At 37.3% G+C, this 25,002-nt stretch overlaps 1 protein-coding gene across 1 annotated transcript in view; it reads left to right on the top strand.

Moving 5' to 3' along the window:
• The window catches only part of RGS22 (regulator of G protein signaling 22), a 155,862-nt gene that overhangs the window by 15,992 nt on the left and 114,868 nt on the right, over positions 1-25,002 (top strand). The window contains exons 3-7 of the mRNA XM_023726043.1: positions 2,727-2,812; positions 3,419-3,587; positions 6,766-6,895; positions 8,849-9,458; positions 10,631-10,792. Of these exons, the coding sequence (XP_023581811.1) occupies positions 2,727-2,812; positions 3,419-3,587; positions 6,766-6,895; positions 8,849-9,458; positions 10,631-10,792 (1,157 nt within the window). The remainder of the gene's footprint in view (positions 1-2,726; positions 2,813-3,418; positions 3,588-6,765; positions 6,896-8,848; positions 9,459-10,630; positions 10,793-25,002) is intronic.

Genomic DNA, 25,002 nt, shown 5'->3' on the forward strand with positions numbered 1-25,002 from the left:
CAGCAGAACATATCTCACAGCTGTACCCAATAGGTCTTTGTGACTGTCATGTTTGCCACCTCTATCAGGGGTTAGGCCTAAACTGCCTGATGGGATATCTTGGCACTTTGGGCCCAATTCAGAGATGGCAACAGGAGTTGATATATGATTCCGTTAATGCTAGGGTTGTTGTTCAGGATATCTTCTTTCTTCCAGCCCATTCTGAATGAACTCTTGTAGTCTGTTGGCACCTACCCTCCAGGCAAGCTCTGCTCAGTGACCAGTAGCATTGCTGCCATGAGCTTGATCAATTAGATTATTTTCTCAAAATTCTTAATTGGGAAACAGAATGAGCAGGGAACTAAAAGTAAAAGATCATGATGTAGAGAAAGGTCAGAGAGGGCCACTGCTTCAGCAGTGCTGCCTGACCTTATGGTGTGGGAATGTAGTTCCACAGGGGAAGAGGTGATTGGGTCTCCATCAACTGAGAAAGAACACTTTCTAAATGAAATTTAAATTCATTTTGTGGCACTTGCCAAAAAAGAAAAAAATGACTTATAAAAGTCTTGTTTCCAAGTAAGGTGGATGACAAATTCAGCCTTTGTGTTTAAGACATTTGTCTCATTTGCAAAGAGATGCAATCTATATATTTTATAGAATATAATACTGAGGCACCATGAAATAAGCCATATTTACAACATAATTGCTTACAAAATCAATCAAGGAAAAACAACATAAAAAAGTTTAAGGGGGTGCCTTATTTAACAATTTCTTGAAAGGTTTACATTTCTTGTATTATAGCCACTACCCACTCCTCCAAATATTCTAAAACAATCCACCAAAGACACCATTCAGTGATAAAGAAATAACAAAGCACAAATAAGTTTAAGGCATGGACTTTTCTTATTTGAAATATATATCAACAAAAAGAGACAACACTAAAACATTGTCATTTTTCATGAATTGGCTCATATGAAAAAAAACTACTTGACCTTGGCCTGTGTGCCAAAATGGAGCCCATCTACCAAACGCTCACACTAAAGACTTTTCTTCAATTTCTGATTTTACTGTATTTTTTAATTTTTTAATTTCATTTTTAGGGCAAATACATGCAACAAACTCAAAAGACAATGGATTATAGGTGAATTGTTCATTAGGTAAATATTAGGCAAATTGGTTTTATATGAACTGACTAGTCTGGCAATCTTGTAGAATTCCTCAAGGGTTTATATTGATCTTTGTATGTAGTTTGGTATCATTGCTAATAAGAACTCAAGAGTCCTGCATGATTGTCAGTGTGTACCATATGTGGAGTCTTTCTCACTACAAGATCCAAATGTCCTTCAGGTCTTACTGATAAACAATGAGATAATCAACACGATGCTACTGTTTAGGTACTTGCTGTTTCCACAGTTTCTTCTGGTCTTTAATTACCCAGAAGATAGTGTTTGATGATGGCAAGTGAATGTGTTTTGCTGAGCAGGAGGAAGTCATTGTGCACTCAGTTTTCCAACTCTGGGGAGCCTAATGAGTTTGTGCCACATGACTTGGCACACATGTGCGCCCTCATGAACATCAACTTATCAGATGTTGCACCACTACTATGTGAGCATTCGGTTTCCTCACTGAGTTAGTAATGGTCTGTGTGTTGACTCTGATGCTAATGTCATAGTACAACTAGTACTATGTCAAATAACTAGTACGTAGTCAAATAAAAAAAAGAAGCCACATAAATGCAGACACATTAAGCCTTGCTAAGATATGCACTTTATTAGTTTTATTTATTAGTAGCATTTGTTTAGTGTCTAAGGTATTGGCATTCTTTAGAGTTCTGGGAAAAATGAATATAAGAAGAAAACGACATCAATAGTGAGTAAATGTTTTAGGATACACAGCAACTATAATAAACTCAATTTTGTATTGCCCTCACAACTTCAAGATAAAATCTAGTAAAATTCATAATCAGGACTCTACCTACTTTTCCAATCTTCCCTGCTTCGTCCCTCAAATCACATCCTGTGATCTAGTTATACTAAACTTATTTTTGTTTTCCTCTCCTGCTTCCTTCCTCAACCTAGCTAATCATGCTTCAGGTCAAAGCGTGGCATTTTCTGTGGGAAACCTTTTCTGGTTTTAGCGCCCACGTGGGCTCCCACAGAAGTCTGTATTTATGGCACTTGCAGTACTACTGTAATTGCATATCACTTGTAAACTTCTTGAGTGCAGGACCTTATCTTTCATGGTGACTTTGGGTATCCCCAGGATAATACCTGATAATGTTAAATATTTAACAAAAAATTTTAAAACTTAGAGGAACAAGGGGCCTGCAGTGATCATAGTGGTGTTACCAAGATTTGCTGGCTAGTTCCTTCTCTGGTTGTGATTTTTTTTTTTTTTTTTAAACCTGTTTTATGGCCGTAAAAATACTAAGACTGACTGACTTTTTTTCCATTCCTCCTGCTTCAATAAGTTATTTATCTTTTCTGGATTCGATCTGCTCGTCTGTAAAATGGAGATAATAATGGTTGATGCAGGGTTGTTGAGAGAATTAAAGAGGTACCACAAGGCAAGAAGCGGCCTCAAATTTGTGACTCAGGGTTATTGCTCACTCTCGTGCCAATAGAAGGTAGGAGTAGGTCTTCTAATGATAGCTAGAGTTCATTATTGCTCTTGTAATTAGGTCTTAATTGTCCTGAAAGAAGATTTTATTTGACACTCTCTTTTTCTTTCTCGTTTTCCTCTAACAGTGTCTTAGTCGTGTACAGGGTATTAAGTGGATCAAAAAGGAAAGACTTCCAGCATTTCTGGAAAGTGATTGCTACTTTGAATACAGGTATTGTAGTCCTACCAATGTACATATTTTTAAAAATGGCCATTACTTTTTTCCACCTAAAATCATTTTCCTGTACTTTCTCAGTATAATTGTATACCTTTTAACTCATCAGCATTTGAATCCTACCTGCTATAGAATAAGAATGATAGAACACAGGTAAAAATCACTTAACTTTTCCAAAGAGATTTCACAGAAACAGTACCTAAGTGTACTTCAGTTATACTTCTTTGATCATTTTATCTTTTGGCAATAGTGGTATTTATGTGCAAGATGTTAAAAATAATCATGAAAAAGATCAAATGTCATTGTGGAGGGCCAAGTTTTTCCTTTATGTTTCCTGACTTTAAAAGCGTACATACTAAACATTCTGAAATTTTACCAAAATTTAATTATCATATTAAAAATCAAAATAAAATAAAAGAGTAATTATTCATTAATGTTCTATGAGTAAGCCACTAGTTTTAGCAGAGCCTAAGAGAATCATCCAACAGAGTTGAGAGGGGAGTTTGACTTGAATACATAAAATAAAATTATAGTGATTTTTTTCTTTCTGAATTCTACCATGTTTGAAACATATTTCAAGTTTGTATGATTTCTAAAATGCAGGTTAGCCAAATTGGTCTCACAAGTAAGATGGAGCAGATCAGGCATGAGTATCATGCTAGATACAGACTTTTATCCCTGGGTCCAGCAAAAACCACCCAGTTTACCACCTCCTACAGATGAAGAAGAAAATCTAATAATTATGAAAAAGTTCTACATTTCTCTTGGCGAGGTAAAAGCATGAGTTTGTGTGTTTGTGTGCGTGTGTGTGTGTGTGTGTGACTTGGTACTTCAGTGAAACGTCTCATTTTAGACACTTGAATTTCATTTGTACTACTTGAATAGGAAAAGTGATTTCAAATACCATTAAAGCAGTTTTAGCAATAATTCTTGTGGATTATTGACTCATTTACTCTGCACTCATTCACCTGAAATGTAGTTAGAAATGTTATTCTCATGCATACAGAGGAATAAAAACAAGATTGAAGAACATGTTCAGTGCAACCTAGGAAGCAAGGGTAACTTGAATTATATCCATGGTTTCATTGCTCATTCCAAAATTTTTATTATTTGGATTCTATTACTTTTATAAGGTCCCTGGGTGGCACAGATGGTTTGCACTTGGCTACTAACCTAAGGTTGATGGTTCAAACACACCCAGCTGTGCTGCAGAAGAAAGGCCTGGTAATCTGCTACAGTGAAAGATTGCAGCCAAGAAAAACATATGGAGTATTTCTACTCTGTAACACATGGGGTCACCATGAGTCAGAATCGACTTGACAGCAATGGGTTTTTATTACTTTTGTTCTTAAAAGATGATAAATTGAGTCTTCTTTTACCTGTTGTCTATGCTATTCCTCAGTAGTAAAATGCATTACTGTTTAACTGTTATTCTAAGATAAATTTGTCCTCCAGGATTGGAGACATGTGTGGTATGTGAAAAGATTTAACCTAGAATAAATGTCCTTTTGAAGAGTCTTGTGTAGTGAAAACTGTTGTTTGATCTTTGGCCTCTAATTATAGGATGTTATCTCTGGGAACATACTTCTGATGCACCGTTCTGTACAGTGGATGATGAGGTCTTACTCAAAATGGGGAATAGTAAATATGTGGCCCATGTGCTGCTCCTGTCTTACTCTCCATCCATGACAGACATTCCTAATTAACCATGGCAGTTTTCCTGGTGAGCTAGAGCTTGCCTTCAAAGACTTTTCAACACAGCAGTCTGGGCACGCACTTCCAATCGATCAAAGGTGTCACATAAGAGGAAACCTATTTGCCATCTCTGTTGGAATGAATAGACTTATCCTATCTTACTTGAATATTTTTTTCAGCTTTAGTTCCTATCTAATTTTGTAATTTCGCACTGATTTCAGTAGTAATTGGCCAAATCATTTAGAATTATGCTAGTTCCATTATTTCCACAGAATAATCCTTAATTATGTGTCAAAGGCACGTTTTTTCTTTTTTCTTATGCTTATTTGTAAGGTTTTTTTTTCTCTTATATATTATAGAACTGTCAGAAATGTCATAAAAATATGTCCTAATAATAGAGGCCAATAAACATGAGATGGGAAGAATCAATCTAGGGGAATAAGTTCTGATTACGCACTTAATGTGAATTTAATCGAATATAAGTAAGGGAGTAAAATCTAAGCTAGTTTACTTAGTATTTTCTGAGATGAAAAATTCATTTTTGTTCACTTGATTAACTACATAAATAATGTCTATGTTTATATATTATCTTTTTTCTACATCTTTGTGTTTGAGGATTCAAAGTTCTTTGAGCCCTTAAATTATTTAAATCACAGCAATATATGGGAATTAATATTTATGACAGTTGGTGCTATTTCTTTAAGGTCTCAATTATACCATCTAAGTACAAATAATTGGCCCATCTCTTAGAAGTATAATTAACTGCTTTTATGTCTAACTGACTACTTCTTTGTCTCTTCTCCTCTACTCCCTCATTCTTTTTATACAGTTGAAATAGCAAGGACACTGGTCTTTCTTAACTCCTTGACAGTTCCTTATTGTTTTGGAGTTCTCTCAGTGTTTAGGATGCTACTTAGAATATCACTCAATAAATATATATTGAATGAACATATAATTAATATGTTAAATTAATTGGTTTTAAAGGAAGGAAAAGAGACAACAAAAGTAAATTAGTGTCTTTGGAAGTCTTTATCCACCTGCAAAACCTCACTTCTGAGAGAGGCAATGATTACACAGACGGCGCTTTTCGTTTCTCTCTGCCTTGCTTTTGGTCTCATGGTGTGGCTTGACTTGCTGTCTTAATTCTGCATAAGAGTCTGGGAACACTATCGCTTCTACTTGAGCTCTGCCTTTTCTGTCATTGTTCCTTAAACTAAGTGCCAGCCAACTGACTCAGTTAGTTGGAAAAATGACAATGAGAGTAACGTTGGACACTGTCTTCTCTGCTTCTCTTGAGGAACGTGGATTCTTATGATGTTGGTTGAGGTACGCAAAGATTTATTAAAAAAGCACTAATGATGGGGAAAATGTTGATAAATTAGGCTATATTAAAATTAAGAGTTTATATCCATCAAGAGACACAGTTTAGAGAGTGAAAAGACACAGATTGGGGGAAGATTTTTGTAATACGTACATCTGGCAGATGACTCATATCCAGATTATAAAGATCTATAAGACAACAAGAAAAAGATAACTCAGTAGAAGAGTGAACAAAAACTTGCACAGGCATTTCACAATGAAGCTATTCAAGTAGCCAGGAAATACATGGAAAGCAGCTCAACTTCGTCAGTCATCACACAGATGGAAATTCACTACATACTCACTAGAATGGCTAAAATTAAAATGATGGATGATACCAAGTTTTGCAATTAGAACTCTCATACAGAAAGTGTAAAATTGCTATGTTGTTGTTAGCTACCGTGGATTTGGCCCCTGACTCACGGGAACCCAGTTCACAACAACACAAACAACACAAAACACTGCCTGGTCCTGCAGCATCCCCACAATCACTGTGCATCAGACCATTATGATCCATAGGGTTTTCCTTGGCTGATTTTTGGAAGTAGATTGCCAGGCCTTTCTCTCTAGTCTGTGTTAGTCTGGAAGCTCTGCTGAAACCTTTTCAGCATCACAGCAACATGCAAGCCTTCACTGACTGATGGATGGTGGCTATGCATGAAGTGCATTGGCTGGGAATAGAACCGGGTCTTCCGCATGGAAGGGGAGAATTCTACCACTGAATCACCACTGCCCCCTAAAATTGGTATAACCACCAGAAAACTTTGGCAAGGGATAATTTTTCCTTTACATACCGTACTGTTCGGATTTAATATTATTATAATGATTTTTCCAGGTTTGTGATTGGAGGAATACTGTTACTCTTATGTTAAACAAATGTGCTCTTTTCTTCTTAGGCCTCCTATACTCAAACAGAAGATTGGTTTACATTAGCAAAACAAAGTCAGCAAACAGTATCAACCTTCTCATTACCCTGTTGTGTTTTCAACAACAAAATTAAATCACCAGTTATTTCATCTGTTTCTGGTAAGCAGAAAAGGACAGTAATGACTTCAGAACTCCTCTTTAGTTTCTTTCTTGTTCTAATCTTGTAGTAATGCTTAATGGTTGGGGAGAAAAAGTGACCCCCCTATTCTACTTCCTTCTGTTTTTTTGAGAGGCAAATTGGTATAATGCAAAGAGCATGGGTTTAAAACTCAACTCTGATACTTTTGATAATGTTCTCAGAGCCTTACTTTTTTTTATCTGTAAGATTGGAATAATATTACATGCTGAATACATAGAAAATGTCGTCAAGTGCCTGGCACTTAAGAGACAGCCAATAAATGTTTGTTTTGTCTTCATTTCCTATGACATTTACAAATTTTATTGTTGAGCTTTTGAAATAAAGTGGGGACAATATTTATCTCTTCTTAAAAGTAAGTCATTTACTTCTTAAAAGTAAATACGTCAGACTATTTTTTACCTTGAAAAGCTCTACTGTGGGGGGCTTTTGGTGGATGATACAAAATTTTCGTAAAAATACAAGGAACCTGCCAAAGTGGAGATCATTAACATATGATATTGCTAGAGACAAAAATCTAGATGTCATTCAGGAGAGGAACTCTGCAAGTCACTAGCAGTTCTGATCCCTTGGAAAAAGTGTAAGCCGTTGATAACCATGGGGGAAAATAATCTGGATTCTCTAGAACTGAACCTAAACCTAGATGAAGATACAAATAATTCCCCTGATTGAAAATAGCTGGATTCATAGGTTCCTTGCTGTTTTCTCCAAAATAGGGAAGCAGAACATTGGAAAGTAAAGATAGTAAACGGGAAGAGAAAGGGTCACAGGAGGGTAGTAAGCAGTAATACCAGCCCTGCTCTCACCTGTATCCTCCCTTCAGTTCTGTGGGATTGAGTGTATGCCTAGTGTTTTTTCATAGTTTACAAAAGTCTAATCTCTCAATATTGAGGAAATTGGGTATACATATTTTCAGTAAAATTGTAATGAAACATGTCAAGTTCATAGAGATTATAATCTAGTAACTGAGAATATGGTCTCTAGGGTGGGACAAATAACAACTGAGTTTCCTGATCTATGGCGTTTCAACTGGGGGTAGATTTGCCATCTCAAATGAAGAACTGACATCAGATGTTTCAATGATTTCTGAAAGGGAATAATTGCTAAATGCCTTTAGAAAAAGTGTAAAAATCCATTCGAATTTGTATGTCCTCTTAACTACCTTGTGCTATTTTGTCACTCTAATGATAGGTTGTTAAGTATGACAGAAATTGAATCTTTCTGATAAGATAGTGAATTTTTAAAAATTGCTGATAATGACTCCAGTTCTGATCTGTTAATCTATGGTAGCTAATTTTCCTTTATCATATAACATGAAATATTAAAAATTATATACAATTGCTTAGTGTATATATTCTAATTCTTTAATGGACTTGGCATTTATGTATTGATATTCTATATCAACCTGAAATATTACATTTTAAAAGTGTATAATGTTAAGAGCCCTGGTGGTACAGCAGTTAAGCTCTTGGCTGCTAACTGAAGGGTTGGCAGTTTGAAACCTCCCAGCAGCTCTGTGGGAGAAAGACCTGGTGATTACTCTTGTAAAGATTACAGCCTAGAAAACCCTATGGGGCAGTTCTGCTCTGTCACATGGGATCACTATGAGTCGAAGTCGACTCTACGGCACCCAATAACAATCACAATGTCTTTTTTAATATTTTCTGTATCAGAGATGTCAAATATTTGGCTCATTTGCCATGGTTATCCATTTTCAGGGAAGACAAGGCTCATCCCTGTTGTCAGTTTTTTCCCTGCTGGTCCCAAATATGGCTCCAGAATCCTTCTTAAGACACTGTTGCATGCAGTCACTACCCATTGGAATTGGCTAAAATAATAAACTATAGCATCTATTTAATTTTTAAAAAAAGTTTTGTACTCTGTCAAATCTAATGGCTTTTTATGATTTAATACAGAGAGTTTTATCTTTGATGATGGAGTTCACCCCAGGACAAAAAAGCACCCATCTAAAACCACTGAATTAATTTCTGAAGACGAAGGATTTGTAGCCCTACACGATACTCCTTCTCAAGCTCTTCTGAGAGTATACCTTGAAAAGCAAGAGGATGTTGACAAAAACCTGACAGTGCATTTTCCAACATGGGAAGAATTTTTAAGATCTTATGTAACCTTTATTTTGAGAGCAGCAATTCAGCAAATTATTGGAGAGCCACTTAGAGAAAGCTCATATTATGTAAACTTCACCAATGTAGCACAAGTGGTGTTCGAAAACTTTCTTGAGCCTATCCCTAAGAAGAATGCTTTTATAGGTGAAGCAGTTGAAACCACAGAGGAAAAGTCAGAAGAGAACTTAGGACTAGCAAGTTTAAGTTCAAAGAGTGAAAGCACTGGATCAGAGAGCAGGGCTGACTGGTGTATTTCCCACAGAACTTATGACATTGGCAATAGAAAAGAATTTGAAAGATTTAAGAAATTTATAAAAGGTACATTAGGAGAGAGATATTGGTGGCTGTGGATGGATATTGAGAGGTTAAAAGTTCTTAAAAACTCTGAAAGACATCAAAGGTATTTTTATTTTTAATAATTTTTAAAACAAAACACATAGTATTATTCTGGGTTATTTTAGCACAGGAGGAAAGCCTGAAATAAATTAATCTACAAACCAATGTAATGAATACTTTTGGAGGAATGAATAATAATAAAATATATTTTATTATGATAATAAGTATTCATTTCACTAGTTTCCTGGTTTCATAGCTTGCAGATACTAATAGTAGCAATTATCTGGTTTTGCATAATGTTTCTTCCCATAAATTCTAAAACTGCTTTCAAGTTAATTATTCTATTTTGATTTTATAACATTCCAGTGATGTAGAAAAAAACAACAATGCAATTATTCTAATGACATTCAGAACATAGAGGTCATTGCTGTATAGCATTAGAAGAGCGTGGGCCATCAAATAGTTGATTATGAAGCATAATATTATTGATCATGGGGTGGAAGGCCATTACCACTTTTCAAGACATATCAGAGAAAGTGAATGCAAGTAACCTGCTTAGGTTCTTCAGGATCAACTGTATTAGTTCCTATTGCTACTGTAACAAATTACCACAGACTTGGCTTAAAGCAACACAAATTTATTCTCTTACAAATCAGAAGTCCAAAATGGTTATAAAGGGTTCTGTTCCTTTTGGAGGCACTAGGGGAGAAACCAGTTCTTTGCCTTTTTCAGCTTCTGGAGGCCATCTACATTCCTTGGCTTGTGTCCCCTTCGTTCATCTTCAAAGTTAGCAGTGCAGCGTTTTCCCTTTTCTCTGACCTCTGCTCCTGTTCTATTCTCTCTATAAATCTGACCTTCCTGCCTCCCTCTTAGAAGGACTCTTATGATTACATTAGGCTCATCTGAAAAATCCCGCATAATCTCCCCATCTCAAAATCCTTAATTTAATCAGATCTGCAAAGTCCCTTTTGCCATGTAGGTGATGTATTCACAGGTTCTTGGGATTAGGATGTGGACATCTTTGTGAGGATGTTATTCAGTCTACCACAAATACTTTTCCCATTCCTATAACTATGAGAAATATTTTCATCTCTTCAGAATGGTCAGTACCCCTGTAATTTGAATGTTGGTTTTAAGATAGTTCATTACTTGCATGAAACATTTTAGAAATGATAACATTTGGTTAGTTGAATGTTATCACTGTGTGTGTGTATATATATGTATGTTTTATTTTAGACATCTTGAGAAGATGAAAAAATGCTATCTGGTGAGCAGTGGAGATTGTTACCTTTCTCTAGAAATCTTATCAAAACTTAAACTGCTAGATGGATCTCAGTGGAATGAAGAACATTTAAAAAGTATTCAGTCTGAGGTTTTAAAACCCTTGCTTCTATATTGGTAAGACAAAATAACATGAATCGAAGTTATTTACTTTCACTTTTCTTAGGCTAGTTAAGAGTTATACTTTTTTGTTTTGTGGATGTATAATTTATGGACATTTAAAATAACCAGATTATTGTATCTTTGACTGTCCCCAAAATACTTAGGCTTTAGCTAATTTGCATGTTTGGGTAACTTGAGATCCGTAATAAGGCTAGAGAGTATTTAAGTTTCCTTTTAATTTTGTGAGCACATCCTTCTACACCTAACCTTTTTATAGACTGTACCCCCTCAAATTGGTGTGTGTGTATGTATACATGTAGCCAGTTACATGTTTATCTTCTCAATAAACATTTTTGAGCGCTAACTATAGGCCTAGTGCTATGCTAAGGATACAGAGATAAAACAGTCAAGGTGATCATAGTCAAGTGGGAGGAGTATACATGTGAAAGTAAAATAAAATGTGGTGAATGTACAGAGCACAGAGAAGAGGTGGTATTTTACCTGGAACTCAAGGGACTCACTGTAAGCAAGTACATGCTCTGGCTGTACTTCTTCCAAAACAGATTTGTTCATTCTTCCGGCAGTCCATGGTATACTCAATATTCTTTGCCAATACTGTAATTCAGAGATACCACTTCTTCTTCAGTCTTCCTTATTCATTGTCCAGCTTTCGCATACATATGAGGCGATTGAAAATACTGTAGCTTGGGTCAGGTGCACCTTAGTCCTCAAAGTGACATCTTTGCTTTTTAACACTTTAAAAAGGTCTTTTGCAGCAGATTTACCCAACGCACTATGTCATTTGATTTCTTGACTGTAGCTTCCATGGGCATTGATTGTGGATTCAAGTAAAATGAAATCCTTGACAACTTCAGTCTTTTCTCTGTTTATCATGATGTTGCTTGTTGGTCCAGTTGTGAAGATTTTGTTTTACGTTGAGGCATAAACCATACACTGTCTGTATAGTTTTGCTTTTTCCAGAATGTCATATAGTTGGAATCATGCAATATCTAGCTTTCTCAGATTGGCTTCTTTGACTTAGCAATATGCATTTAAGGTTCCTCCATGTCTACTTGTAGCTTGTTAGCTTATTTCTTTTTATTGATGAATAATATTCCATTGTATGGATGTACCACAGTTTATCCATTCATTTATTGAAGGACATCTTTGTTTCTTCTAATTTTTAGCAGTTATGAATAAAGCTGCTATGAGCATTCATGTACAAGTTTTTACATGGACATAATTTTTCAACTCATTTTTTAAATACTAGGAGCAAGATTGCTGGGTCAATATGGTAAGCCTGTGTTTAGCTTTATAAAAAACTGCTCCACTGTTTCAAAGTGGCTTTACCACTTTGAATTCTCACCAGCGATAAATGAGAGTTCCTGTTGCTCCATGTCCTCTTCAGCATTTGATGTCAGTGTTTTGTATTTTAGCCATTCTAATAGGTGTGTAGTAGTATCTCATTGTTATTTTAATTTGAAATTCTCTAATGATGTAACATACAGAGCATCTTTTCATATGCTTACTTGCCATCTCTATATCTTCCTTGTTAGATGTGTTTTCAGATATTTTGACCATTTTTGAATTGGATTTTTTGTTTTCTTATTTTTGAGTTTTAAGAGTTCTTTGTACTTCTTGGATATAAGTCCTTTATCAGATATGTGTTTTGAAAATATTTTCTCCCAGTCTGTAGCTTCTCATTTAATTTTCTTAACAGTGTCTTTCACAGAGCAGAAATTTTTAATTTTAATGAAGTCCAACTTAAAAAGTTTTTCTTTTGTAGGTCATGGTTTTGGTATTGTATTTAAAAACTTAGTGTCAAACACAAAATCACCTAAATGTTCTCCTGTGTTATCTTCTGTGAGTTGTATAGTTTTTTTAGTTTAACATTTAGGTCGGTGATCCATTCTGAGTTAATTTTGTAGAAGTTGTAAGGTCTGTGTCTAGATTATTATTATTTTTTGCATGTGATGTACAGTTGTTCTAGCACCATTTGTTGAAAAGATGATCCTACTTTGAATTGCCTTTGCTCCTTTGTCAAAGATCAGTTAACTATTTGTGTGGGTCTGTTTCTGGTCTCAGAGCCCTGGTGGTGCAGTGGTTAAGAGCTATGGTGTGCGATGGCTGCTAACCAAAAAGGTCATCAGTTTGGATCCACCAGCTGCTCCTTGGAAACCCTGTGAGGCAGTTCTACTGTGTCCTCTAGCGTCTCTATGGGTCGGAATCGACTCGACGGCAACGGGTTTCTTTTTTTTATTTTTTTATTTCTGGGCTCTGTATTCTATTCCATTGATCTGTTTGTTTCTTCACCAATACCACATTGTTGTGGTCGCCATAGCTTTCCAGTGAGTCTTGAAGTCTGTAGTGTCAGTCCTCTGACTTTGTTCTTCTTCAGTATTGTGTTGGATATTCTGAGTCTTTTGCCTTCCCGTATAAAATTTAGGATCATTTTGTCAATATCCACAAAATAACTTGCTGGGATTTTGATTGGGATTGTATTGAATCTACAGATCATGTTGGGTATATGACATACTGATAATATTAATTCTTCCTATCCATGAACATTGGAAGTAGCAATCAAAAAATCAAAAGATGCATTGCATTGGGCAAATCTGCTGCAAAAGATCTCTTTAAAGGGTTGAAAAACAAAGATGTCACCTCGAGGACTAAGGTGCGCCTGACCCAAGCCATGGTATTTTCAATCACCTCATGTGCATGTGAAAGCTGGACAATGAATAAGGAAGACTGAAGAAGAATTGACTCCTTTGAATTGTGGTGTTGGCGAAGAATATTGAATATACCATGGACTGCCAAAAGAACGAACAGGTCTGTCTTGGAAGAAGTACAACCAAAACACTCCTTAGAAGCAAGGATGGTGAGACTGCATCTTACATACTTTGTACATGTTGTCAGGAGAGATCAGTCCCTGGAGAAGGACATCACCAACAGTAAAATACAGGGTCAGCAAAAAAGACAAAGACCCTCAACAAGATGGATTGACATAGTGGCTCCAACAGTGGGCTCAGGCATAACAATGGTTGTGAATATGGTGCAGGACCGGGCAGTGTTTCATTCTGTTGTTCATAGGGTTGCTATGAGTCAGAACTGACTCGACGGCACCTAATAACAACAACAACAACAACCATGAACATGGGATATCTCTCTATTTATTTATATACTCTTTGATTTCTTTCATCAGAGTTACGAGTTTTCCTCATATAGGTTTTGTACATATTTTGTTAGATTTATAGCTAAGTATTTAAATCTTGGGGGGTGCTAATGTAAATGGTGTTGTGTTTTAAATTTCAAATTCCAATTGTTCATTGCTGGTATATAGGAAAGCAGTTCAAGCCTTGAGTTGCAATAGTGAAGGATTGTATGGGGAAAATATTAAACGATGCAGGAAGCATCAAAAGAAGATGGAAGGAATACACAGAGTCATTATACCAAAGAGAATTGGTCAACATTCAACCATTTCAAGAGGTAGCATATGATCAGGAACCGATGATACTGAAGGAAGAAGTCTAAGCTGCACTGAAGGCATTGGTGAAAAACAAGGCTGCAGGAATTGATGGAATATCAATTGAGATGTTTCAGCAAATAGAGTCAGCTCTGGAAGTGCTCACTCGTCTATGCCAAGAAATTTGGAAGACAGCTACCTGGCCAACCAACTGGAAGAGATCCGTATGTATGCCTATTCCCAAGAAAGATGATCCAACCAAATGTGGAAATTATGGAACAATATCATTAATATCACAGGCAAGTAAAATTTTGCTGAAGATCATTCAAAAGCAGCTGGAGCAGTATGTCAACAGGGAACTGCCAGAAATTGAGGCTGGATTCAGAAGAGAACATGGAACCAGGGATATCATTGCTGATGTCAGATGGATCCTGGCTGAAAGCAGAGAATACCAGAAAGATGTTCACCTCTGTTTCATTGACTATGGAAAGGCATTTGATTTTGTAGATCATAACAAATTATGGATAACATTGTGAAGAATGGGAGTTCTAGAACACTTAATTGTTCTCATGAGGAACCTGTACACAGATCAAGAGGTAGTTGTTCAGGCAGAAGAAGGAGATACTGCGTGGTTTAAAGTCAGGAAAGGTGCGCGTCGGGGTTGCATCCTTTCACCATACCTATTCAATCTGTATGCTGAGCAAATAATTCGAGAAGCTGGACTATATTTAGAAGAAAGGGGCATCAGGATTAGAGGAAGACTCATTAACAACCTGCAATATGCAGTTGATACAACCTTGCTTGCTGAAAGTGCAGAGGACTTGAAGCACTTACTGGTGAAGATCAAAGACCACATCCTTCAGTATGGATTATACCTCAACATAAAGAAAACAAAAATCCTCACAGCTAGACCATTAAGCAACATCATGATAAATGGAGAAAATATTGACGTCAACGATTTCATTTTACTTGGATCCACAATCAACACCCATGGAAACAGCAGTCAGGAAATCAAAAGATGCATTGCATTGGGCAAATCTGCTGCAAAAGACCTCTTTAAAGTGTTGAAAAGCAAAGATGTCACCTTGAAGACTAATTTGCGCCTGCCCCAAGCCATGGTATTTTCAGTTGCATCATATGCATGTGAAACCTGGACAAAGAATAAGGAAGATTGAAGAATTGACGCTTTTGAATTGTGGTGTTGGCGAAGAGTATTGAATATACCACATACTGCCAAAAGAACAAACAAATCTGTCTTGGAAGAAGTACAGCCAGAATGCTCCTGTGATGGTTAAGATTGTGTGTCAACTTGGCTGGACCATGATTCTCAGTGTTTTAATGTAATCACTCCCATGATTGAATATACTGTGAGTAGCCAATCAGATGAAAGGGAGTCTCCTTGGGGGTGTGGCCCGCATCTGAATATAAGCAGATGTTCTGGCTTTTTGCTTTCTCTGGATCCTGTGGCTGCTTCCTGTCATCTCATCTCCCGTTCTTGGGACTTGAGCTGTCAGCTTATCTGCTGAACCTGGAATTCGTCGATCTGCACAGCCTGTAAGCAGGAGCCCTGCTCTCCAACCTGCCGATCTTGGGCTTGCCAGCGTCTGCAGCTGTGTGACTTGGGAGAGGCCTCTACCCTGATCCACAGACTTGGGACGTTCTAGCCTCTACAATTGCATGAGCTGTTTCCTTGATATACTCTCTGTCTATATATATATATTTATACACTTTACTGGTTTTGCTTCTCTAGAGAACCCAGCCTAAGGCAGGTCCTTAGAAGGAAGGATGGCGAGACTATGTCTTACATACTTTGGACATGTTGTCAGGAGGGATCAGTCCCTGGTAAAGTAGAAGGTCAGGGAAAAAGAGGAAGACCCTCAAGGAGATGGATTGGCACAGTGGCTGCAACAGTGGGCTCAAGCATAACAACGATTGTGAGCATGGTGCAGGACCGGGCAGTGTTTCGTTCTGTGGTGCATAGGGTCACTATGAGTCAGAACCGACTTGATGGCACCTAACAACAACAGCAACAATTGTCTTTTGTATGTTAACCTAGTATCCTGGAGTCTTGCCATCGTTGCTTATTGGTTCCAGGTGTTTTTTTTGTTTGGGCTTTTCTTTATAGACAATCATATCTTCTGTGAACAAAGATGCTTTCTTCCTTCCAAATCATTATAACTTTTATTTCTTTTTCTTGTTTAAATGCATTTAGCTAGGACTCCCAGTATGATGTTGAATAGGAGTGGTGAAAGAGGACATCCTTGTCTTGTTCCTGATTGTAGAGGGAAGGCTTCTAGTTTTTCACCATTAAGTATGATGTTACAGTAGATTTAAAAAAAAAAAACAAGAACTTTATTTTGGTGAAAGTATACACAGCTGAAGATATACCATTTCAACAATTTCTACATGTACAATTCAGTGACGTTGCTTACATTCTTCAACTTGTACTACCATTCTTGCTATCTTTTTCAAAATTATTCCACCACCATTATATTAAACTCACTTCCCCTAAGTTTGCCATTTAACCTTTTGAGTTGCTGTTTTCTATTTGATCTCACAGAGATTATTATTATTATTTTTTTTAGATATTCTTTATCAAGGTCAAAGTTCCCCTTTATTCCTAGCTTGCTGAGAGTTTTTATCATGAATGGGTGTTGGAGTTTGTTAAATGTTTTTTCTGCATCTATTGATATGATTCTATAATTTTTATTCTTTAACCTGTTCTTGTGATGAATTACATTAATTGATTTTTTTAAAAATTTTATTGTGCTTTAGGTTAAAATGTACAGTGCAAATTAGTTTGTCATTCAAAAATTTTTATGCGAATTGTTTTGTGACATTGTAATTCCTGCAATGTGTCAGCACTCTCCCACTTCCCACCCAGGGTTCCCCACGTCCATTCGTCCAGTTTTCCTGTCCCTTCCTGCCTTCTTGTCTTTGCTTTTGGGCAGTGTTGCCCGTTTGGTCTCATATACTTAATTGAACTAAGAAGTGTATTCCTCACGTGTGTTATTGTTTGTTTTATAGGCCTGTCTAATCTTTGGCTGAAATGCAGCTTGTAGGAGTGGCTTCAGTTCTGAGTTAGCAGGATGTCCAGTGGCCATAGTCTCGGAGGTTCCTCCAGTACCAGTCTGACCAGTAAGTCTGGTCTTTTTTTGTGAATTTGAACTTTGTTCTACGTTTTTCATTTGCTCTGTCTGGGACCCTCCATTGTGATCACTGTCAGAGCATTCCGTGTTGGTAGCCGGGCACCATCTAGTTCTTCTGGCCTAGGGCTAGTGGAAGCTGTGGTTCATATTAGTCCTTTGGCCTAATATTTTCCTTGTGTCTTGGGTTTTTTTCATTCTCCTTTGCTCTGGACAGGATGGGACCAATAGATGTATCTTAGATGGCCGCTCGCAAGCTTTTAAGCCCCTAGATGCTACTCACCAAAGTAGGATGTAGAACATTTTCTTTATGAACTGTGTTATGCCAGTTGACCTAGATGTCCCTCAAGACTATGTTCCCCAGCCCGCAAGGTGTTTGGATGTGTCTAGGAAGGTCCTATGACTTTACCTTGGTCAAGTTGCACCGACTTCCCCTATATTGTGTGTTGTCTTTCCTTTCATCAAAGTTAACACTTGTCTGCTATCTAGATAGTGATTTCCCTTCCTCACCCCTCCCCTCCCTCGTAACCATAAAACGTTGTTTTCCCTGTGTGAAGCCGTTTCTTGAGTTTTTACAATAGTGGTCTCATACAATATTTGTCCTTCCGTGATTGACTTATTTCACTCAGCATAATGCCCTCCAGATTCATCCATGTTGTGAGATGTTTTGCGGATTCATCATTGTTCTTTATTGTTGCATATTATTCCGTTGTGCATATGTACCATAATTTATGTTTTCATCTGTTGATGGGGACTTCGGTTGTTTCCATCTTTTTGCTATTGTGAATAATTCTGGAATGAGCATGGCTGTGCATATGTCTATTTGTGTGATGGCTGTTACTTCTCTAGGATCTATTCCTAGAAGTGGGATTGCTGGATTGTGTGGTATTTCTATTTCTAGCTTTTTGAAGAGGTGCCATATCATTTTTTATAGTGGCTGTACCATTTTACATTCCCACCAGCAGTGCATAAGAATTCCAACCTCCCCAACATACATTATTTTATGTTTTTTGGTTAGTGCCAATAATGTTGGGGTGAGATGGTATCTCGTTGTAGTTTTGATTTACATTTCTTTAATGGCTAATGATCCCAAGCATTTACTCATGTGTCTGTTTCTCACCTGAATGCTTTCTTTGTTGAAGTGTCTGTTCATATCCTTTTCCTATTTTTTAACTGGATTGTTTGTCTTTTTGTTGTTGAGGTGTTGGGATATTTTATATATTTTAGAAATTAGACCATTGTTGGATATATTGTAGCCAACATTTTTCTCCCAGTCTGTAGGTACATTAATTGATATTGAACCTGCCTTGCATGCCTAGAATAAATCCCACTTAGTCGTGGTGTATAATTCTTTTTATGCCTTGTGGATTCAATTTGCTAATATTTTATTGAGGATTTTTGCATCTATGCTCATGAGAGATAACTGGTCTGTGATTTTCTTTCCTAGTAATGTCTTTGTCTCATTTAGGTGTTAGAGTAATATGCCCTCATAGAATGAGTTAAGTACTGTTCCCTCTACTTCTATTGTCTGGAAGAGGTTGTAGAGAATTGATGACATTTCTTATTTAAATGTTTGGTAGACTGGTGCTTTTTGTTTTGGAAAGTTATTAATTGCTACTTCAATTTCTTTAATAGATACAGACCTATTCAGATTATCTATTTCTCCTTCTGTGAGTCCATGGTCCATTTAGAGCTAATATTTGTATAAGGTGATATTTGTATAAAGTTAATATTTGTATGAGGCTCAGATTGAGGTTCAGTTTCTTTTTTTGCCTGTGGATATCCAGTTGCTCAGCATTATTTGTTGAAATGGCTATCCTTCTTCTTCTCTGCTTTTTTATGTTTTATATTACATATTTTTAAATTTTTGAAAAATTTAAAAAAGTTTTAATTTAACATACAGTAAAATTGAATTTTAACACATGTATAGATTCATATAACCAGCATGATAATCAGGATACAAAACCATTCTATCACCTCAAAAAATGGTTTTGTATAACCCTTTTGTCACCCCACCCTCAAAAAGACAAAACTATAGTGGCAGAGAACCAGGGCTTCGAACTGGTTCTTTCCAATTTGAACCCCTGCTGAGAATTTGCATTTCTACCCTAGATATTCTGAATCAGAATCTACATTAAAAAATTCTTTTTAATTGTATTTTAGATGAAGGTGTACAGAGCAAATTAGTTTCTCATTAAACAATCAATACACATATTGTTTTGTGACGTGGGTTGCCAACCCCACGACATGTAAACACTCTCCCCTTCTTGACCTTGGGTTCCCCATTACCAGCTTTCTTGTCCCTTCTGCTTTCTCATCCCTGCCCTTGGGCTCGTGTGTGCATTTAGTCTCCTTTTGTTTTATGGCCCTATCTAATCTTTGGCTGAAGGGTGAACTTCAGGAGGGACCCTACTCTCAGGGTTTCTCCAGTCTGTGTCAGACCATAAGTCTGGTCTTTATTTGTGAGTTAGAATTTTATTCTACATTTTTCTCCAGCTCCGTCCGGGACCCTCTGTTGTGATCCCTGTCAGAGCAGTCAGTGATGGTAGCCAGACACCATCTAGTTGTGCTGTACTCAGTCTGTTGGAGGCTGTGGTAGTGATGGTCCATTAGTCAGTCCTTCAGACTAATTTTTCCCTTGTGTCTTTGGTTTTCTTCATTCTCTCTTGCTCCAGATGGGGTGAGACCAGTGGAGTATATTAGATGGCCGCTCACAAGCTTTTAAGACTCCACACGCTACTCACCAAAGTAAGATATAGAACATTTTCTTTATAAACTATGTTATGCCAGTTGGTCCCCAGCCCTCAGCCCAGTAATTCGGTCCCTCAGGGAGTCTGGATTTGTCTATGGAGCTTCCATCACCTTACCTTGGTGAAGTTGTGCTGGCTTCCCCAATATTGTGTACCATCTTACCCTTCACCAAACTTACCACTTACCCCTTGTTTATTTAGTGATTTTCCTTCCCTACCCCTCCCGTCCCTCGTAACTATCAAAGATTGTTTCTTTTTGTATGTAAACCTATTCATGAGTTTTTATAGTAGTGGTGTCATGCAATATTTGTCCTTTGGTGATTAACTTATTTCACTCAGCATACTACCCTCTAGATTCATCCATGTTGTGAGATGTTTTGCAGATTCATCATTGTTCTTTATGGTCGCTTAGTATTCCATTGTGTGTATGTACCATAGTTTGTTTATCCGTGCATCTGCTGATGGGCACGTAGGTTGTTTCCATTTTTTTGCTATTGTGAGTAATGCTGCAGTGAACATGGTTGTGCATACGTCTATTTGTGTGACGGCTCTTGTTTCTCTAGGATGTATTCCTAGGAGTGGGATTGTTGAATCACATGGTATTTTTATTTCTGGCACCATAGTATTTTCCAAAATGGTTGTACCATTTTGCATTCCCACCAGCAGTGCATAAGAGTTCCAATCTCCCCGCAGCCTCTCCAACATTTGTTATTTTCTGTTTTTTTGATCCGTGCCAGTAATGCCGGGGTGAGATGGTATCTCATTGTGGTTTTCATTTACATTTCTCTAATGGCTAGTGATCACAAGCATTTCCTTGTTTCTGTTGGCTGCTTGAATGTCTTCTTTGGTGAAGTGTCTGTTCATGTCCTTTGCCCATTTTTTAATTAGATTATTTGTCTTTTTGTTGTAGAGGTGTTGAAATTTCCTGTAGATTTTAGAGATTAGACCCTTGTCTGATTTGTAATAGCCAAACATTTTTTCCCAGTCTGTAGGTTCTGTTTGTACTGTTTTGGTGAAGTTTTTTTGATGAGCATAAGTGTTTAATTTTTAGAAGATCCCAGTTATCTAGCTTATCTTCTGATGTTTGTGTATTGTTAATTATGGTTTGTATCCTGTTAACGCCATGTGTTAGGGCCTCTAGTGTTGATCCTATTTTTTCTTCCATGATCTTTATGGGTTTTGGTTTTATATTTAGGTCTTTGATCCATTTTGAATTAGTTTTTGTGTATGGTGTGGGGTATGGGTCCTGTTTCATTTTTTTGCAGATGGACATCCAGTTTTGCTAGCACCATTTGCTAAAAAGACTGTCTTTTCCCCCACTTAATGGACTTTTGACCTTTGTCAAAATCAAGTGACAGTGTTGTTGTTGTTATTAGGTGCTGTCTTAGTCATCTAGTGCTGCTATAACAGAAATGCCACAAATGGATGTTTTTAACAAACAGAAATTTATTCTCTCACAGTCCAGTAGGCTACAAGTCCAAATTCAGGCCATCAGCTCCAGGAGAAATCTTTCTGTCTCTGTCAGCTCTAGAGGAAGATCCTTGTGATACATCAGTCTTCCTTTGGTCTGGGAGCATCTCAGTGCAGGAACCTCAGGTCTAAAGGATGCGCTCTGCTCCCGGCACTGCTTTCTTGGTAGTATGAGGGTTCCCATGTGTCTCTGCTCGCATCTCTGTTTTATATCTCAAAAGAGACTGGCTTAAGACACTGTCCAATCTTGTATTCCCCATCAGTATAACAGCTGCTAATCCATCTTATTAGATCATAGTGATTGAATTTACAACACATAAAGAAATCACATCAGATTACAAAATGATACACAGTTACACAATATTGGGAATCATGACCCAGCCAAGTTGACACACATTTTTGGGAGACACAGTTCAATCCATGACAGGTGCCATTGAGTCGGTTCCAACTCATAGCGACCAGCAGAAAGAAACAGTCCTGCCCTATCCTTAGAGTCGTTGTTATACTTGAGCCCATTGTTGCAGCTACTGTGTCAATCCATCTCGTTGAGGGTCTTCTTTTTCGGTGACCCTCTCCTTTACCAAGCATGATGTCCTTCTCCAGGAACTGATCCCTCCTGATAATATGTCGAAAGTATGTAAGATGTAGCCTCACCATCCTTACTTCTAAAGAGCATTCTGGCTGTATTTCTTCCAAGACAGACTTGTTCATTTTTTTTGCAGTCCTTAGTATATTCAGTATTCTTCACCAATACCACAATTCAAAGGCATCAGTTCTTCTTCTGTCTTCCTTATTCGTTGTCCAGCTTTCGCATGCATATGAGGTGATTGAAACCACCGTGCTTGAGTCAGGCACACCTTAGTCTTCAAGGTGACATCTTTGCTTTTTAACACTTTAAAGAGGTCTGGATTTATATCTGGGTTCTCAGTTCTTTTCCGTTGGTTAATGCGTCTGTCACTGTACCATTACCAGGCTGTTCTGACTACTGTAGCTGTATAGTAGTTTCTGAGGTCAGGTACTGGGAGTTCTCCTACTTTTTCTTTTTCTTCAGTAGTGCGTTGCTTATCTGAGGCCTCTTCCCTTTCCATATGATATTAATGATTAGTTTTTCCATCTATTTAAATAATGCTGTTGTATTTGGATTGGGATTGCATTGTATTTGTGGATTACTTTGGGTAGAATTGTTATTTTCACAATGTTGAGTCTACCTATCCATGAGCATGGTATGTTTTTCCATTTATGTAGCTCTTTTGTTTTCTTGCAGTAGTGTTTTGTAGTTTTCTTTGTATAGATGTTTTACATCCCTGGTAAAATTTATTCCTAAGTATTTTATTTTTTTTAGGGGCTATTTTAAATGGCATTGTTTTCCTCTTTTCCTTTTTGTAGTTCTCTTTATTGGTATATAGGAGTCCAACTGAGTTTTGTGTTTTATCTTGTGTCCTGCTACTCTACTGAATCTTTCTATTAGTTCAGGTAGTTTTCTTGTGGAGTCTTTTGGGTTTTCTATGTATAGTATCATATCATCCGCAAACAGGGACAGTTAACTTCTTCATTACCAGTTTGGATGCCCTTTATTTCTTTTTCTTGCCTCATTGCTCTAACTAGGACTTTCAGCACAATGCTAAATAGGAGTGATGATAAAGCACATCCTTCTCTTGTTCCCATTCTCATATTTTCAGCCTCTGTCCTTTAAGAATGATGTTGACTGTTGGTGTTGTATAGATGCCCCTTATTAGGTTGAGGAATTTCCCTTCTATACCTATTTCATTGGGAGTATTTGTTAGGAATGGGTGTTGGACTTTGTTGAATGCCTTTTTTGTCTCAATTGAGATAATCATGTAATTCTTTCATTTTATTTATGTGGTGGATTACGTTGAATGATTTTTCCAATGGTGAACCATCCTTGCATACCTGGTATGAATCCCACTTGGTCATGGTATATTATTTTTTTGATATGATGTTGAATTTTATTGGCTAGAATTTTGTTGAGAATTTTTGCATCTATATTCATGGGAGATATTGGTCTCTAATTTTCTTCTTTTGTGGTGTCTTTGCCTGGTTTTGGTGTTAGGGTTATGATGCCTTTATAGAATGAATTCAGTAGTATTCCTTTCTTTTCTGTGCTCTGAAATAGTTTGAGTAGTACTGGTAAAAGCTCTTCTCTGAATGTTTGGTAGAATTCTCCAGTGATGCCATCTGGGCCAGGGCTTTTTTTGTTGTTGCTGGGAGTTTTTTTATATTACCCTTTCAGTCTCTTATTATGGTCTGTTCAGAGTTTCAAGTTCAGCTTTTGTTAGTTTAGGTGGGTAGTGCATTTCTGGAAATTTGTCCATTTGATCTAGGTTTTCAAATTTGGTGGACTATACTTTTCTATAGTACTCTGTTATGATCCGTTTTATTTCAGTTGGATCTGTTGTAACGTTCCCCATTTCGTTTCTTATTTGGGTTATTTGCGCCCTCTCCTGTTTTTCTTTTGTTGATTTGGCCAGCGGTTTGTTGATCCTTTCAGAGAACCAACTTTTGGTTTTGTTGATTCTTTCTGTTATTTTTCTATTCTCTATTCATTTATTTCTGCTCTGTTCTTTATTATTTCCTTTCTTCTTGTGGCTATGGGCTTTTTTTTTTTTTTTGCTGTTCTCTTTCTATTTGTTCGAGTCGTTTAGCTAATGTTTTGATTTTCTCTTTCTTTTTCTTTAATGTACGTTAAGTGAAAGTTTACAATTCAAGTTAGTTTCTCATACAAAAATTTATACATACATTTTTATGTGACCCTAATTATTCTCCTTATACTGTGACAGCACACTCCTCCTTTCCGCCCCTGATTTCCCATGTCCATTCAACCAGCTCCTGACCCTCTCCACCTTCCCATCTCACCTCTGGACAGGAGCTGCCCATTTAGTCTCTTGTATCTACTTGAGCTAAGAAGCACACTCTTCACAAGTATCTGTTTATGTCCTATAGCCCAGTCTAATCTTTGTCTGAAGAGTTGGCCTCGGGAATGGTTTTAGTGCTGGGTTGACAGAGAGTCCGGGGGCCATGCTTTCTGGGATTCCTCCAGTCTCAGTCAGACCATCATGTCTGGTCTTTTTCTTAGAATTTGAGTTCTGCACCCCACTTTTCTCCTGCTCCATCAGGGACTCTGTTGTGTTCCCTGTCAGGGCGGTCATTGATAGTATCCGGGCACCATCTAGTTCTTCTGGTCTCAGGCTAATGAAGTCTCTGGTTTATATGGCCCTTTCTGTCTCTTGGGCTAATACTTTCCTTGTGTTTTTGGTGTTCTTCATTCTCCTTTACTCCAGGTGGTTGGGACCAACTGATGCATCTTAGATGGTCACACACTAGCTTTTAAGACCCCAGACGCCACTCACCAAAGTAGGATGCAGAACATTTTCTTAA

The sequence above is a fragment of the Trichechus manatus genome, unplaced genomic scaffold (assembly GCF_000243295.1).
Source record: "Trichechus manatus latirostris isolate Lorelei unplaced genomic scaffold, TriManLat1.0 scaffold00009, whole genome shotgun sequence".
Classification (NCBI taxonomy): domain Eukaryota; kingdom Metazoa; phylum Chordata; class Mammalia; order Sirenia; family Trichechidae; genus Trichechus; species Trichechus manatus.